The following is a 15,894-nucleotide window of genomic DNA, read 5'->3' as shown; positions in this document are numbered from 1 at the left end:
GAGCAAATGCCATTGTCCCTCTTTGACTGCCCCCACATAGAGTGTCACAACCCAGCGACCTGGGTTGCCCTACCCTGGTGAACACCTAGGGCTCCACCCCTCATACTTAATAGGAGCAAACAGACCAAAACATTATGGCTCAAGAAGAACAGATCAAAGCCCCAGAGCTAATACTTCTAAGCACCCAAGAGAGAGCCAGCCTATCAGATGCACAGTTCAAAACAGTAGTGATCAGGATGCTCACAGAAATGGTTGATTTTAGTCACAAATTAGATGAACAAATGAAGGCTAAATTAAGGGAAATGAAGGAAAATGCACAGGGAACCAATAATGATGGGAAGAAAACTGCACTAAAATCAAAGGAGTGGACCAGAAGAAAGAAAAAAGTGACCAAAAAAAAAAGAATGAAGAAACAAGAATTAAAAAAAAATGAGGAGAGTCTTAGGAACCTCCAGGACATCTTTAAATGTTCCAACATCTGAATTATAGGGGTACCAGAAGGAGAAGAGGAGAACCAACAAGTGAAAAACTTATTTGAACAAATAATAAAGAACTTTCCCAGTCTGGCAAAGGTAATAGACTTGCAGGAAATCCAGGAAGCTCAGAGAGTCCCAAAGAAGTTGGACCCAAGAAGGAACACACCAAGGCCCATTATAATTACATTAGCCAAAATTAAAATGAAGGAGAGAATCCTAGAAGCGGCAAGAGATAAGGGAACAGTCACCTACAAAGGAGTTCCCATCAGACTGTTAGCTGATTCTCAAAAGAGACCTTACATGCAGAAAGGGGCTGGAAAGAAGTATTCCAAGTCATGAAATCCAAAGATCTAAGTCCAAGATTGCTCTATCCAGCAAAGCTTTCATTAACAATAAAAGGGCAGATAAAGTGCTTCTCAGATAAGATCAAATTCAAGGAGTTCATCATCACCAAGCCCTTATTATAGGAAACGTTAAAGGGGCTTATCTAAGAAAAAGAAGATAAAAATATGAATAGTGAAAGGACAGCAAACTCACAGTTACTAACAACCACACCTAAAACAAAAGCAAACTAAGAGGACAGCTAGATTAGGAGAAGAACCACAGAAATGGAGATTACATGGAGGGTTAGCAACAGGGGAGTAGGAGGAGGAGAAGTGGGGAGAAGGTACAGAGAATAAGTAACATAGATGGTAAGTAGAAAATAAACAGGGGGGAGGGCAAGAACAGTATGGGAAATGTAGAAGCTAAAGAACTTGTGACACATGGACATAAACTAAAGGGGGGAATAGTGAGGGAGGAGGTGTGCAGGGTGGAGGGGAATGAAGGGGGGAAAATGAGACAACTATAATGGCATAATCAATAAAATATATTTTAAAAAAATTAATATGGCCACATACAGACATAACAAACAAGTAATTTATCCTTTAATCTTAACACAATAGTAAGTACAGTACTTAGATGCTAAGAAATTAATAATTACCAGGCAAAATATCCTAAGTAAATTTAACCACTCAATACAGAATTTGTGTTTGTCTTGTAAATGTATAAACTGTTGTTGAAAAAATGACATGGTTTACATGTTATACATTTATGATTATATATTTGTAGCAAAGGGCTTCCCATTTCCTCACAGAGTTAATTACTTATGTCCTTCTGGTTTGTTTATATTATTTATGTTATCTGGAGAAGTATTCACGGGTACCACTTGAATGCATGACAAACTGAGATTATCAGGTTAGCTAGCTTTAACAATGGTACAAATGGAGAGCAGACCCTCAGAAAGCCCCATAGTAGGAACTCCTGGTCATCTCCATGGTCAGCCCCTTGAATATTACGGCTACCTAATGTAAGAGCAATACTTAAAAGAAGACTTTGGACCCATGAAATAAAAGCCAGACCCATGTAATTCACTTTCAATTTGAAAACAGTACCAACAACAAATATTGTGAAGGATACATTGGCATTTTTCAGTAAAAAAATAAAGGGGAAGACTTACCAAGACCGTTAGGCTGGTGAAACAATCTTTTTTAAAGATTTTATTTATTTATCTTTAGAGGAGAAGGGAAGGAGAGAGGGAGAGAAATATTAATGTATGGTTGCCTCTCGTGCATCACCTGCTGGGAACTGGCCTGCAACTCAGGTATGTGCCCTGACTGGGACTCGAACCACAATCCTTTGGTTCACAGGCCCACGCTCAATCCACTGACCTACACCATTCAGGGCTGGTGAAACAATCTTAGTTCATCATGACAACATTCACAATTTTTCCCAGGAACTGTTCTCATTGCTAAATAATGATAGCACATTATGGGTTATCACTTCTCAATATCATGGGCCTTCATAATTTAGCTAAGGAATTAAGGTCTTTCTCCTCAAGAAAGGTAAGAAAGAGATCTCCTGAGATTCAATTTAAAACTTAATCTGGCTGACCCATCCATTCTTAAAGGTAGCCAGAGCAAACCAATTTTCACTGCCATTATTCTGTGGGCCTAAAAGAGTGGAATAGACCAATGGAAGAAACAGCTATACTTGGGTGACATTAGAAACTAAAACAAATTCCAGCCTTCCAAGGAAGATAAGTATGCCAAGGTTGAGCATAAAAAGCAATTCTGAAGTGTCAATAAAGGTTAAGCTTACTGATGTTCAGAAGAGTACTTATTCTTCTCAAACATAGCCAGTATTGTTTGTGTTTTAAATAATCCTAAATGATCAGGATGATTAGTATTCCTTCTTTGGAAATCCCTTTAAGAAATTTTAGATGTACTTAAATCCTCAGTTTACTATAACCTTTCATCCATTTTAGTGTGTAATTTCAGAGAACTTTTCAGTTTCAGCACATTCTGTGTATTGAATACTGCTCTATGTATTATCAATCCAATGAAAAATAGGATATATTGGCCCATAGAAAAATATCTGCCAGTTGAGCTGCAAGTCTTCATTGCATTCCCTTAATGTAGTAAAAGAATGACCTCATAAAGCAGAGGAAGCTTTATGTTTCCCATAGAAACAAAATGTCAGTGATGTTCATTACTAAGTGAGAACACAGTTAGAAACACTTGCTACTAATAGTGTGACCATCCTCTTCTCTCACACAATGTCCTTTTAAACATTTGGAATTCTCAAAACTCTTCCAATATTTTAAATGGATTCTGATGTGTCTAAATAACTCTCAGCAAATACGTTGGACTGATTTTCTGTAGCATATACTGGTATACTATCTTCAGCAAACAAGTATCTATCAATATCTGCATAATATACTAAATGCCAAGTAGAAGTTAAAAACCTAAAAATGGGGCTCTTTCAGAAAAATAAGTTATGATTCAAAAAAGTGCTTTTCTCTGTCTCAATTTAGGCTTAACCTTAAAATTAACATCATAAATTTATGAAAGACCCACATTTTCATACTATTCTTTGACTGACTTGGGACTGTAGGTGAATGACTGTATCCTTCACTCAAGGTATGGAGTTATTTCTAATATGACATTCCCAAGTATCATCAGGGACAGGGTAAAGTTAAGAAATCCTTAAGTATTAATCAGTATTTAAAATGCCTGGCTCACTTTACTTGACAACTGTAAAAATTAGCTTAAGGGTGTTGGTATCCCAAAGGATTTCATGATATGCAAGTAAAATGAGTGTATGTATATTTATTTCCTTGAAGCATTATTAAACCTATAAAACATCCAACATGGCCTTGTATATAATGAGTGGATGTGAGAAAGCAAAGACCAAATGTAAATAGTTTAAACCAATAAAAAAATTTCTGGAAAGACTAAACAATAAGTGACGGGGGTAGGAGAGGAGTGGGAAGAAAGGGCAGATGAAAGCTTCTTTGCTTAATTGATTTTAAATTGCTGTTCGGAGACAAAATTCTCTCTATGCCCAAATTATGTAGTTTAACCAGAGTGTGCAGGCTCCTCTGTTGAGCAACAGTGATAAGGACACTAATAGTTTAATTACAACTTGCTGCTCAAGGAGATAAACAAGGCTGTTTGCTTTTTAAACTGGGGGTTACAATTACTTTTAGACGCCAGGGACAGGAACATCTGTAAGTAGATCTTACTATGTCAGGAAAGCAACCAGAAACCAGCTGGAAAATAAAGCTCCGGGAGTGAGCAGCCGGCGCAAAATTAGAGCAAAACCGCCTGATTTGAGCAGTGGAGCAGTAGGCGTGAGTCGTAGTAAACAGGCGACAAACATTAAGTGGGCAGGGATAGAAAAGTTTTCGGTGGCCAGATCTTCCGCGGTTCCCGGGGAATTCCATCAGGGAGACAGAGCATCCCTCCCTCCACCTCCACCGTCAAGCTTAGAGTCACATCTCTTCACAAAGTCCTGTTCAGCACCACCAAGGAAGGACAGCTCCCCTAAACGAAGGACAGCTCCAGTAGGCACTGCCCTGCCTCCTTTAATACACTACCATCCTCCCCACGACATTTCTCTTTTCACCGGTGTCTTCCTGGACACTGATTTTAGCAGTATTCTTAGGGACAGATGGAGGGGACTTGGAGCTTGTTTGGCTTTTTTCCCCAGATGTAAGGAAGACACATTCTTTCAGAAAAGTCTGTTCTTTTAACTGGCCTCCAGAGCAATTTAACCAGAATAAAAGAGTGCAAGTCACTGGGTTTAATCTGGTGACAAGATGTTTCAATGTAAGTCAGTAGTAGCTGAAACTTGAAACTCTTTTTTAGTGCTTTATTTTTTGTTGTGAAAGTACAAGTAGGGGGGTAAACAGCCTTTACTAACTGCTACTTCAGCCCCTTTACCCCTGTGCTAGCGGAAGTGAGTAAGAGTTTGATAGCAAAGGGGTCAACAGAGTAAGTCCCAATCTCATTGGCTGCACACACAATCTTAAGCCTTGAAAATACTCCTCTCAGACCTTTTCAAGACCCCTCACAACATTACTCTGAATCTGGAGCATACACATAGAGGATTAACAGTTCCAAAGTGAGACCGTAGGCTATTACAGCACACCACAGAAAGTGCCAAAGCTTCCCCCCCAATGAAGTCCTCTTCTCCCCAGCCCCAAATCCAGAGACCAACATTTCAGGAGTGACAAGGAAGCATACGATTAGAAAACCAAAATCACAAGACGAAAAATTACACTTTAAGAAACTTTGGCACATCCAGTTGCCATCCTTCCAGTCATAAAGATATGGTTACTTAGCAAGCACATCTTGTTTCTCTATGATATGCAGAGGGTTTTTTTCCTGCTCTAAATTTCTTGATAGTGTTTAAAGTGCTCATAATTTGAAGGTTCTTTTTGCTGCAGTGTGTGCAAACACACACACACACACACACACACACACACACACACACTTTGAGTTAGTTCATTTTCAAGGGTTTAGTTTCCTAGAGAATAAAATGTACTACCTGCTTTTAAAACTTAACTTTGAAATATGGTCTTCAGGGAAATGCCCTCACTCTTTTTGCACTGGAGTAACTAGAACACCAAGGGACCCTAAACAGCAAGAGATGCAAGCTAGGGTGGAGGCTTAGGAGTCATTCAGAAAAGGCAGCACTCTGAAGCTAGTGGTGAACAACTTCTTCCCAGTGATAGTGACCATCTACTAGTTATTGGGGGTGTGGCCTGCCTGTGAATCTGGAGCAGTAGCAGCAGTGGGGACAGCTGACAGTGGGTGCTTGCTTCTCAGGTAACCCTGAGAGGTCTCAGCTGAAGCACTTTGACTCTCTGAGTCCCTTTGTCCTTCCTTCCTTCCTTCCTTCCTTCCTTCCTTCCTTCCTTCCTTCCTTCCTTCCTTCCTTCCTTCCTTCCTTCCTTCCAACTTCCTTCCTTCTCTCCTTCCTTCTCTGGTCTTCTTCCCTCCCACTCCCTCCTTCCCTCCTTTACCTCAATTACCCTTTTCACTCAATTTCATCTTAGTCACTTTGAGCACCAGTTCCCCATCCAATCACCTAACATGTATTCTATACACCATGTTATTATTAGTATGATCACAATGGTTGCTTGCTAACTGCTTAGTCAAAGAAAAAGGTCCTGTTCCCAGCTGTCAACCCCACCCCCTTCTCCCCACTCCAACACCACAGCAGTGGTATCAACCCGGCAAAATCACCAGAGTCTCAATGTCACCAACAAGTTCCACCCACCCCGTAGTAGCCTCGCTAGCAAGTCTCACCAGCGGAACGCACAGCCAGCGCACCCAGCTCTTGGTTATTCCTACGGTCATTGTTATCAGTGACTACACTCTCTTCTCTTCAAGAAGGAGAAAGCCCGCACGTGACTCTTGGGCGAATGTAGGGTTCCAGGTACTACCTTCCCTCACCTCCGCAGCGCGTGTGCACACGCGCGCGCGCACACACACAAACGCACGCACACACACCCTCTTCACACCAGCAACACAAAGAGAACGAGTGAGCGAGCGCCCGCGCTGGGCTGGGCAGAAAGAGGGCGGGAGTGGGGGCACCGCCAGGAGAGAGAGACCAAGGAGGGGCAGGGGGCCGAGCCAGCCGACCGGGAGGAAAGGTAGAGAAGGAAGCGTGGTGGGGAGAGAGCGAGGAGCGAGGGTCGTCCTTACCTGCTCCGAGGTTAAAGGAAATCCTGGCCTCTGCGAGGTACGGCGTGTCGCTCTTGGAGCGGACTCTTCTGATGGGCCGCCGGTCTATATCATCCTCCGAAGATGCCGCCATTAATGTGGGAGGCAGAAGCAGGGTCGCCCGGCGAGCTGAGAGGGAGAAGGAGATGGAGAGAGAGGGAGAGAGGCGGAAAGGGGGAGGAGGGGAAGGAAGAGGCTCGCACACATGGAAAGGGGGAGGGGAGAGGGGGAGGGGAGAGGAAGGGAAGGGGATGGGGACGGAGGGGAAAAAGAGGGGGGAAAAGGAAGAAAAAGGAAGAGAGAAAGAAAGAGAGCAAAGAAGAGAAAAGGATAAAGGGAGAGAAAGAAAATCCGTTAAGGATTTGTGGACTGGAGCAGAGATCAGGCAGGCCGTCCTTGGCTGGCTCTCAGGGCTCCCCCTAAGTCCTCGCCCTGCCACAGGGCAAAGGGTCAGTGCTGGGACTAACACTCTGCCTCCTGCCTGCAGCCCCAGTTTCCAGCTCTTGGCACAGATAAGATACTGCGAAAGGGAAGACTCCAAAGCAAAGATGCTCAGTCAGCACTGTGCCCTCTCCCGCCAAATGCACTTACTCTGCTCTTCAAGTGTACACTAGGGTCTCCTTAACCCCAGGATTCTCTAGTCCAGCCAGATGTACCTGCCTCAGCTTTCCTTGCATGGAATTATTACTCCTGGGGTGTGAGCCTAGTCCCAGGTGGCCATGGAGGAGAGCATTGCACCCAGGATACCCCTCTGCTCCCTCTTTCCCAACCCAGAGCTCAAATAGAGATGGAGCCAGATCAGATTTCTCAGAAGATTTCCCTACTCGCCCCCTTGAACCCTAGAGATGGAAGGCAGAGGAAAAGTGTATACAAGGTTTAAGAGCAATTTGGCAGTAAAGTTCCTGGAGTTGATGTTTTGAATGTAGAATAGACATGTTCACAAAGAATTGAATGGCTCTTTCACAACCACTAACTCCTATGATGTGTTTCTTTACATAAAAACCCATTCATTTAACCTTAAACTTTATCTGGTGACTTAGAGCACAGATAATCGTTCTTGGATTGGACCTGCGGTCTTTACAACCTTGTAACACTGTTTCTGAAGTAGGGGTGAAGATTAAGGGCACTTTACATTTCTTTGAATGTTTGCACTGCTGCTTTCACGTGTCACAGAGCAGAAGGACTCAGAAAGTGTTCTGGTTTGATAATTCTACTGAAGCTATTGATGGGCTAAACTCTTTTATGTTTGTCTTTCTGCAGTTTCAGTCACTTGGACTTTTTGTGGCCTGATGTTCTTTCTAATAAGAGTCGACTTCCAGTACACAGACAAATGTTACCTTGATTCCCTCCTTGATACAAAGGAAACCCCTGTTAAGTCAGCCCCTCAGTTTCAGAAGAGGAAGTGCTGCCCTGACTCTGCAAGACTTCCCTCTCCACTTTAGCTATCAGTTCTAACTCTTATCTTGTATCCTTGCAAGCTAGCGTCTTCATCTCTTTTCATTGCTCCCTTACTTCACATATAGGTAGTAACTCTTCATCTTAGGAAGAATGTATCTGCCCTTAGCATTACTTCTTCCTTAATCTCTTCCGTGTTAGTACTTTCCTTTCTGTTTAACTTTCCTGTGGAACTCTTGGCCTCATAGGCTTAATTTTCTTTTTTTTTACTCTCAATTCCCTCCTTTCATTGTTACAACTGGTTTCTATCTCCACCTCCTAATCAAAGTTATTTTAAAAGTCATGAATACCCTCCTAAAAGTTAAATCCATTTCTTTCTTGGCTTCTTCAAAGTATGTAGTAATCTATCCCTCTTGAAATTAATCTCCTTTGGCCTTTCTGTACTATACTAATTCTCTAACCACTTGATTTCTAATCATTAGTCAATTCTCGGTGATAACTTGAAATTGCTTATCCTGGCATTCAAGGCCCTTCACAATCTGATTTCAACCTATTTTTCCAAAATTATTTATTATTTACCTCTAGTATGCTTGCAGTTGTCCTAATAAGCCAGGCTTATTTCTGCAGTTGTACCTTTGCTTGTGTTGCACACCACAAGTTTATTTTTTCCTACACTTAACAATATATTTTATTGACTATACTATTACAGTTGTCCCATTTCCCCCCTTTATTCCCCTCTGCCCTGCAACCCCCTCCCACCTTCATTTTCCCCAACCTTTAGTTCATTTTCATGGGTCATACAGTAAGTTCTCTGGCTTATCCATTTCTTATACTATTCTTAACTTTCCCCTGTCTATTTTGTAACTACCATTTATGCTACTTATTCCCTGTACTTTTTCTCCCATTCTCCCCACCCCTCCATATGGAGGCTTCCCCATGTGATCTCCACTTCTGTGATTCTGTTATTATTCTGCTTGTTTGCTTTGTCTTTTTTTTAGGTTTGGTTGTTGATACTTGTGAGTTTGTTGTCATTTTAATGTTCATTAAACCTATTCAGGAACTCCTGTATAGGTAACTATCTCTTTTTCTCTTGCTACTTTTAAGATTCTCTCCTAATCTTTCATCTTGGGTAATGTAATTATGATGTTCCTTGGTATGTGCTTCCTCAGGTCCAACTTCTTTGGGACTCTCTGAGCTTCCTGGACTTTCTAGAAGTCCATTTCCTTTGTCAGATTGGGAAAATTCTTCTTCATTATTTTTTCAAATAAGTTTTCAATTTCTTGCTCTTCTCCTCCTTTTGGCACCCCTATGATTCAGATGTTGGAACTTTTAAAGTTGTCCTGGAGATCCCTAAGCCTCTCCTCATTATTTGGAATTCTTGTTTCTTCATTTGGTTCTGGTTGAATGTTTATTTCTTTCTTCTGGTCCAAATCATTGATTTGAGTCCTGGTTTCCTTTCCATCACTGTTGGTTTCCTGTACACTTTCCTTTATTTCACTTTCCATAGCCTTCACTTTTTTCTCTATTTTGTGACCATACTCAACCATTTCTATGAGCATCCTGATTACCAGTGTTTTGAACTGTGCATTTGATAGGTTGGTTATCTCTTCATTGTTTAGTTGTATTTTTTTTCTGGAGTTTTGATCTGTTCTTTTATTTGGGTCAATTTTTTATCTTGGTGCCACAAATTTCTTTCCTATAAACTTTTCATGTTCTCTCTCAGGAATGTGATATAACTGGCCCACTAGTCTACGACATGAACCCAGTAAATAGTAAATGGTCAATCTATTTTTTTGAATAAAAGAAGGCAGAAAAGTGAGAAAGAAGAGAAAGGAGAAGACAGAGAAGAGGGGAAAAGAGTGGATAGCTATGAATAGCTCAATTGGGGGCCAAATCCATATCTATTTGATTTTAAGACTTGTGTCCTTAACCAGCATATTGATTTGCTAAGTATCTACATTTGGTTGACTAACCACGTTTTAAACTCACTTTTCCATGAGACTTGCCTCATTACTATGTCCCATTTATCTCTGCTAAACATAGATTAAAAATGGATGCCTCCTATCCCAGGAGGCACCACAGGGGTATTTGGCTCATCAAATGAGCCATGGCTAATCAGGCTGCAAACCAAAATTATGATTGCAACATTTATGTTCAGACTCTTGAGGAAGTGAAATAGTAAGGAAATAAACTCAAACAATTCTGAATACTGCATAAACTATCCCCCTTTTTTAATTAATGCAGTGTGATTTGATTGTTTAAAATGTTTGGGATTCCCTACCCCTTATATATTTATTCATCATTATGTGTCTCTAAAATAATGATGATGTGTCTCATCATCATTCATGTGTCTCTAAAATAAGCAAATAAAGTCATTTGAAGGAATACAGGAATGCCCAACCTTATCTTCCCATGTGTTTCTTTGATTTTTACATATTAATGAATCTTCATATAGAGAAGCACATCTTTGGATTTCTGTTTCTTATTTGTTTAACATTTTAGAGGATTAGGAACTTAATACTACTGCCACTTTAGGTTTACCTTTCTTCAAAGTAGTTTAAATGCATTTTTATATGATTTCATTATGGACTATTTTATTATGTATATAATTCTAGATAGAGATACTGAGAATTTTTAATCTTTACTTAAGGATGTTTTCATTGATTTGTGAGAAAAAGAGATACGATGGACAGATCTATGTGAGAAATGGGATTGAACCTGCAACCTAGTTATGTGCCTTAATCAGAAATTGAACACACATTTTGGTGCACAAAATGATGCTCCAAGCAACTGAGCCACCTGGCCAGGATATTATATATTTTATATATATAATATTATATATATATAATTTAAAAATAACATAAAATGCCACATCTATCTGCATGTTCTTGAATTATTTCATCATATTTTTTAAAAGGTTTTATTTACTTATTTTTAGAGGGAAAAGAGGAGAAAGAGAGGGAGAGAAACATTAATGTGTGGTTGCCTCTCACATACCCCCTACTGGGGACCTGGCCTGCAACCCAGGCATGTAGCCTGACTGGTAACTGAACTCGTGACCCTTTGATTAGCAGGCTGGCACTTAATTCACTGAGCTATACCAATCAGGACATTTTATCATATTTTCATTTTTGATCATGACCTCCCATTTTTGGGCTCTCCTAATTTACTGTCCTTTTTGTCTCATCTAATGTCTTCTATTCTCTTTTCATGTTGCCATTCTTTTCTCCCATCTTTCTTATTTCTTTCTAATGATTGCTTTAAAAAATTGTTTTTATTGTTGTTTGGTTACAGTTGTCCTGCCTCTTTCCTCATTGCTCACCGCCCCAATCCCATTGTCAATCCCCCCATTGTTCATAAGTCCTTTATTTGTGTTCCTTTGCTTGTTCCTTCCTCTTCTTTCCCCAATTATCCCCCTACCCTCTCCCCTGTGGTCACTGTCAGTTTGTTCTTTATTTCCAAGTCTCTGGTTCTATTTTGCTTATTTTTTGTTTTGTTGATTAGGTTCCACTTATAGGTGAAATCGGATTGTTTTCAATTATCAGTCCCATTTCATTTGCTATCTCCCTTTTATCCTATATGAAGGATTTATCTTTGTGGGCTTGTCCCAATGTTTCCACATTCTTTATTAAGTAGGATTCTTTTCTTATACATTAACTCCTATTGTAAACTATCTGGCTGTGTGATATCAGGGAAGAGCCCTGGGGTGGGAATCAGTATTGCCACCACCATCAATTAGCATTGAATGAGGCATCTCTACCAGGATAAGTCTCAGTCACCTCAGCTATAAAAATGTGAGGGTCATATACTTATCTTAAGATTTTAAGACTCTACCTAGTTCTAATACTCCATGAATATTTGCAGTCATTCTTGTGTCTCTACTCTTTCAGTCAGTGTCCATGGGGTATCTTGTCTCTTAATCTAAGAAAATACATTGTTCCTTTGATTTATAACTAATAATGTTTAGGAAACCACATGATATCCACATACTTCTTTCAAGTAATTTCACATTATTCAAGTCTACTTTAGGTAATGGTAAACCCTTCAGATCTCTTTTTTCTCATGCTGTTTCTATCATGAGGCAATACCCATATGATTATTTGTGTGTGTACATGTGTAGATGTGGGTGTGTGTATAGAAAAATTGAATTCAACTGTGATCACAACAACTTCAAAATATAGGGGTTTTTAGACTGCTTTTTTAAAAACATGATTTTTTACTCAGGGGCTTTTATCCTTTCTCTTTCTAAAGTTAGTCAACTTCTTAATACTGAACGCCCTTACATGCATGTTATATCCAGAGCTGGAGCCAAAAAAAGAAACACAGCACAATAGAGCGCTCAAATAAATCATATATTATACACACACCATTGGCATAAAAAAGAATGGAAGAAGAAGGAAGACTATAATATTCCATTCTAATCAAGAAAATGCTTTAGAAAAATAAAGCTTATTCTTTAAAAATATTATTCAAATTGTATTTGTAACACACTCACATATCAATATCGCTTGGAATATTTAAAGTGTAAATTTTCCAGGCCCCAACATGGACCTATTAAATTTTGAGGGGATGATACCTAAGTACCTAAATTTTCAAAAACCTCCTAACCGTGTCCATTCTCAACACTTGTGTTCAATGTTATATTGGAGATCTTGGTCAGGTCAATAAGTAAAAGAAATTAAAAGGGTATAATGTTTGAAAAACAAGAACAAAATTGTGATTAGTCATATATATTATGACTGTGTACATACAGAATCCATAAGAATGCAGGCTATTTAGCCCTGGCTGGTATAGCTTGGTGGATTGAGCACAGATCTGTGAACCAAAGGATTGTGGTTCGATTCCCAGTCAGGGCACATGCCTGGGTTGTAGGCCAGTTTCCAGCAGGGGACCCATGAGAGGCAACCATACATTAATATTTCTCTCCCTCTCTCCTTCTCTTTCCCTCTAAAGATAAATAAATAAAATCTTTAAAAAAAAGAATCCAGGCTATTTAAAATGAATGAGTTTTACAACATCATTGGACATAATAGCAATGTAAAATATCACTTTTGTTTCTACATACTAGCAAAATTTTTTAAATGTAATTTAAAAAGGATCATTTACAATAGCATCAAAACCATCAAATACCTATGAATAAATCTAACAAATATGATCAATATTTCTACATGAAAAACTATAAAAAATTCCTGAAAAAATTAAGACATAAACAAAAGGGAAATGGGGTCCATATATGCTCATGTTCATAAATGAAAAGACATGGTATTGTAAAGTAATCAGTCTCTTCAGATTGATCATAGATTTAATGAAATTTCAATGAAAATTGCAGGATTTTTTAAAATTAACAAGCTGATTCAAAAATGTATATGAAAATTCACAAGAACCAGACTAGCCAAGATAATATTGACAAATAAGAAAATAGCTAGAAGATTTATGGGAGAATATATCAAGATTTATAAAGTATAGAATTCAAAAACAAAGTAAGGTAAATAGAGCAATGGAAGATAATAGAGAATGTATTAAAAATAGGCTCACATACAATCAGTAACTTGATTATGACAAGAGTTCCATTAGATTATCATGAGGAAAAGATGGGCTTTTTGACAAATAATGTTTAATCACTTGAATATCCATATGGTGGAATAAAATAAACCTTAACTTCTACTTCACCCTATACATAAAATTCAATTCCAAATGACCTAAATGTAAAAGGTAAACAATAAAGTTTCTAGAAGGATTTTTTCATAAAAGACTATTTTATGAGTTTGTTTTATGAAGGACATGAAAAGTACTAAGCATAAAAGAATAGGCATGTTGCCCTGGCTGGTGTAGCTGAGTGGATTGAGCACGGGCCTATGAACCAAAAGATCACAGTTCGATTCCCTGTGAGGGCACATGCCTGGATTGCAGGCCAGTTTCCAGCAGGGACCAGTTCCCAGCAGGGGATGTACCAGAAGCAACCATACATTGATATTTCTCTCCTTCTCTCCTTCCTTTCCCTTCTAAAGATAAATAAATAAAATTTTAAAAAAGAATAGGCATGTTGATGTCATTAAAGAACTTCCACTCATCATGAAACATTTAAAAATTCAGGGAGAGAAAGGCAAGATGGTGATGGAGTAGGACGGAGCAGATTCCAGTTCCTTGTACACAAGGGAGAGAATCCTGTCCAATCGGTGAAAGAGAAGCCAGGCAGCCAGCACTTGCTCAGCATATATGAAAATAAGGGACCAGAAATCTTGACGGTCACAGAGGAACCAGACGAGACACAAACAACTTGAAAATACAAAAAGAGCCCTGGCTGGCGTAGCTCAGTGGATTGAGTGCAGGCCTGCAAACCAGACAATCGCAGTTCTATTCCCAGTCAGGGCACATACCTGGGTTGCAGGCTGGTTCCCTGCAGGCCAGTTCCCAGCAGGGGATGCATGAAAGGCAACCGTACATTGATGTTTCTCTCCCTCTCTCCTTCCCTTCCCCTCTAAAGATAAATAAATAAAATCTTAAAAAAAAAAAGAAAATACAAAAAGACCAGAGCTGGACCCATAGAAGAGGCTTCCCAACAGTAGAGTCAGAGAGACAAATTTCACTCTGCTATAGGAGAGAAGCCACAAGTTGCTGCATATTTGAGTAGGTGGAAGCAGAGAACGACAGAATAACCGAAAGAGACTGCACCACTGAAATTCACAGGCATTCCACTACAGAAGTTCACACCATAAGCCTGGGGAGTCAGAACAGATCAATCTAAGGAGCTGAGGCTAACAAGAAGAGTCTCACAAACAATGGGAAGACAAAGAAACAATCCCTAAATGAAAGAAAAAGAGGAACCCTCAGAAAGAATGTTAGATGACATAGAGGCAAGTCAACTATCAGATATTGAATTCAAAGCACTGGTGATCAGGAAGTTCAAGGAGCTCACAATGAGCTACCAGAAACTACAGGGGAACTACAATGATCTCACCGCGAACTATATCAACATGAAAAAGGAAATGGAAATTATTAGCAAGGTATAAGAGGAAATGAAGAATACAATTTCCGAATTGAAGAACACAGTAGAAAGTATTAAAAGTAGAGTCAATGAGACAGAAGATTGGCTTAGCGAGTTGGAGGACAAAGTAGAAAACATCTCACAGAAAGACCAGGAAAAAGAAAAGAGGCTCAGAAAGAATGAAGAGGGATTAAGAGAAATGCAAGACAATATGAAACGTAATAATATTTGAATAATAGGAATACCAGAAGGAGAAGAAGAAGAACAAGGGATAGAAAACATATTTGAAAGACTAATGAGAGAAAATTTCCCTAATTTGATAAGAGAAAAAGTCACACAAATCCAGGAATCACAGAGAGTCCCAATCAAGAGGAACCGAAAGAGGCCCACTTCAAGACACATCATCATTAAAATGGAAAAATTCCAAGACAAAGAGAGAATCTTAAAAGCAGCAAGGGAGAAAAAAGAAGTAACATACAAGGGAGCCCCAATAAGGTTAGCTACTGACTTCTCAATGGAAACACTCCAAACAAGAAGAGAATGGTGAGAAATATTCCAAGTAATGAGAGCCAGAGGCCTACAACCAAGGCTACTTTACCCAGCAAGGCTCTCAATCAAGATAGAAGGCCAAATAAAGAGCTTTCAAGACAAAAGAAGTCTAAAAGAATATGCTTCCACCAAACCAGTTCTACAAGAAAAAATAAAAGGACTGCTTTAAGGAAAGGAAGGAAAAGAGAAAGAGAGGAACACAGGTACCAAAATGGCTATGAATAAGTACTTATCAATAATAACCTTAAACGTAAATGGATTAAATACTCCAATCAAAAGACACAGAATAGCTGAATGGATAAGAAAGCATGACCCACACATATGCTGCCTACAAGAGACCCACCTCAGGACAAAAGACCATCACAGACTAAAAGTGAAAGGCTGGAAACAAATTTTCCAAGCAAACGAACAAGAAACATTAAAAAATGCAACATAA

The 15,894-nt window shown here is 39.3% G+C and overlaps 1 protein-coding gene across 1 annotated transcript in view; it reads right to left on the bottom strand.

The window, feature by feature from the left end:
• The window catches only part of LOC119051282 (phosphatase and actin regulator 1-like), a 73,558-nt gene that overhangs the window by 30,802 nt on the left and 26,862 nt on the right, over positions 1-15,894 (bottom strand). The window contains exon 2 of the mRNA XM_053668229.1: positions 6,512-6,658. Coding sequence (XP_053524204.1) covers positions 6,512-6,658 — 147 coding nt within the window. The remainder of the gene's footprint in view (positions 1-6,511; positions 6,659-15,894) is intronic.

Source organism: Artibeus jamaicensis, unplaced genomic scaffold, assembly GCF_021234435.1.
Source record: "Artibeus jamaicensis isolate MK-2021 breed Jamaican fruit bat unplaced genomic scaffold, CSHL_Jam_final contig_482, whole genome shotgun sequence".
Classification (NCBI taxonomy): Eukaryota; Metazoa; Chordata; class Mammalia; order Chiroptera; family Phyllostomidae; genus Artibeus; species Artibeus jamaicensis.
The sequence above is the reverse complement of the archived record's forward strand: the minus strand, read 5'-3'. Positions and strand labels throughout refer to the sequence as shown.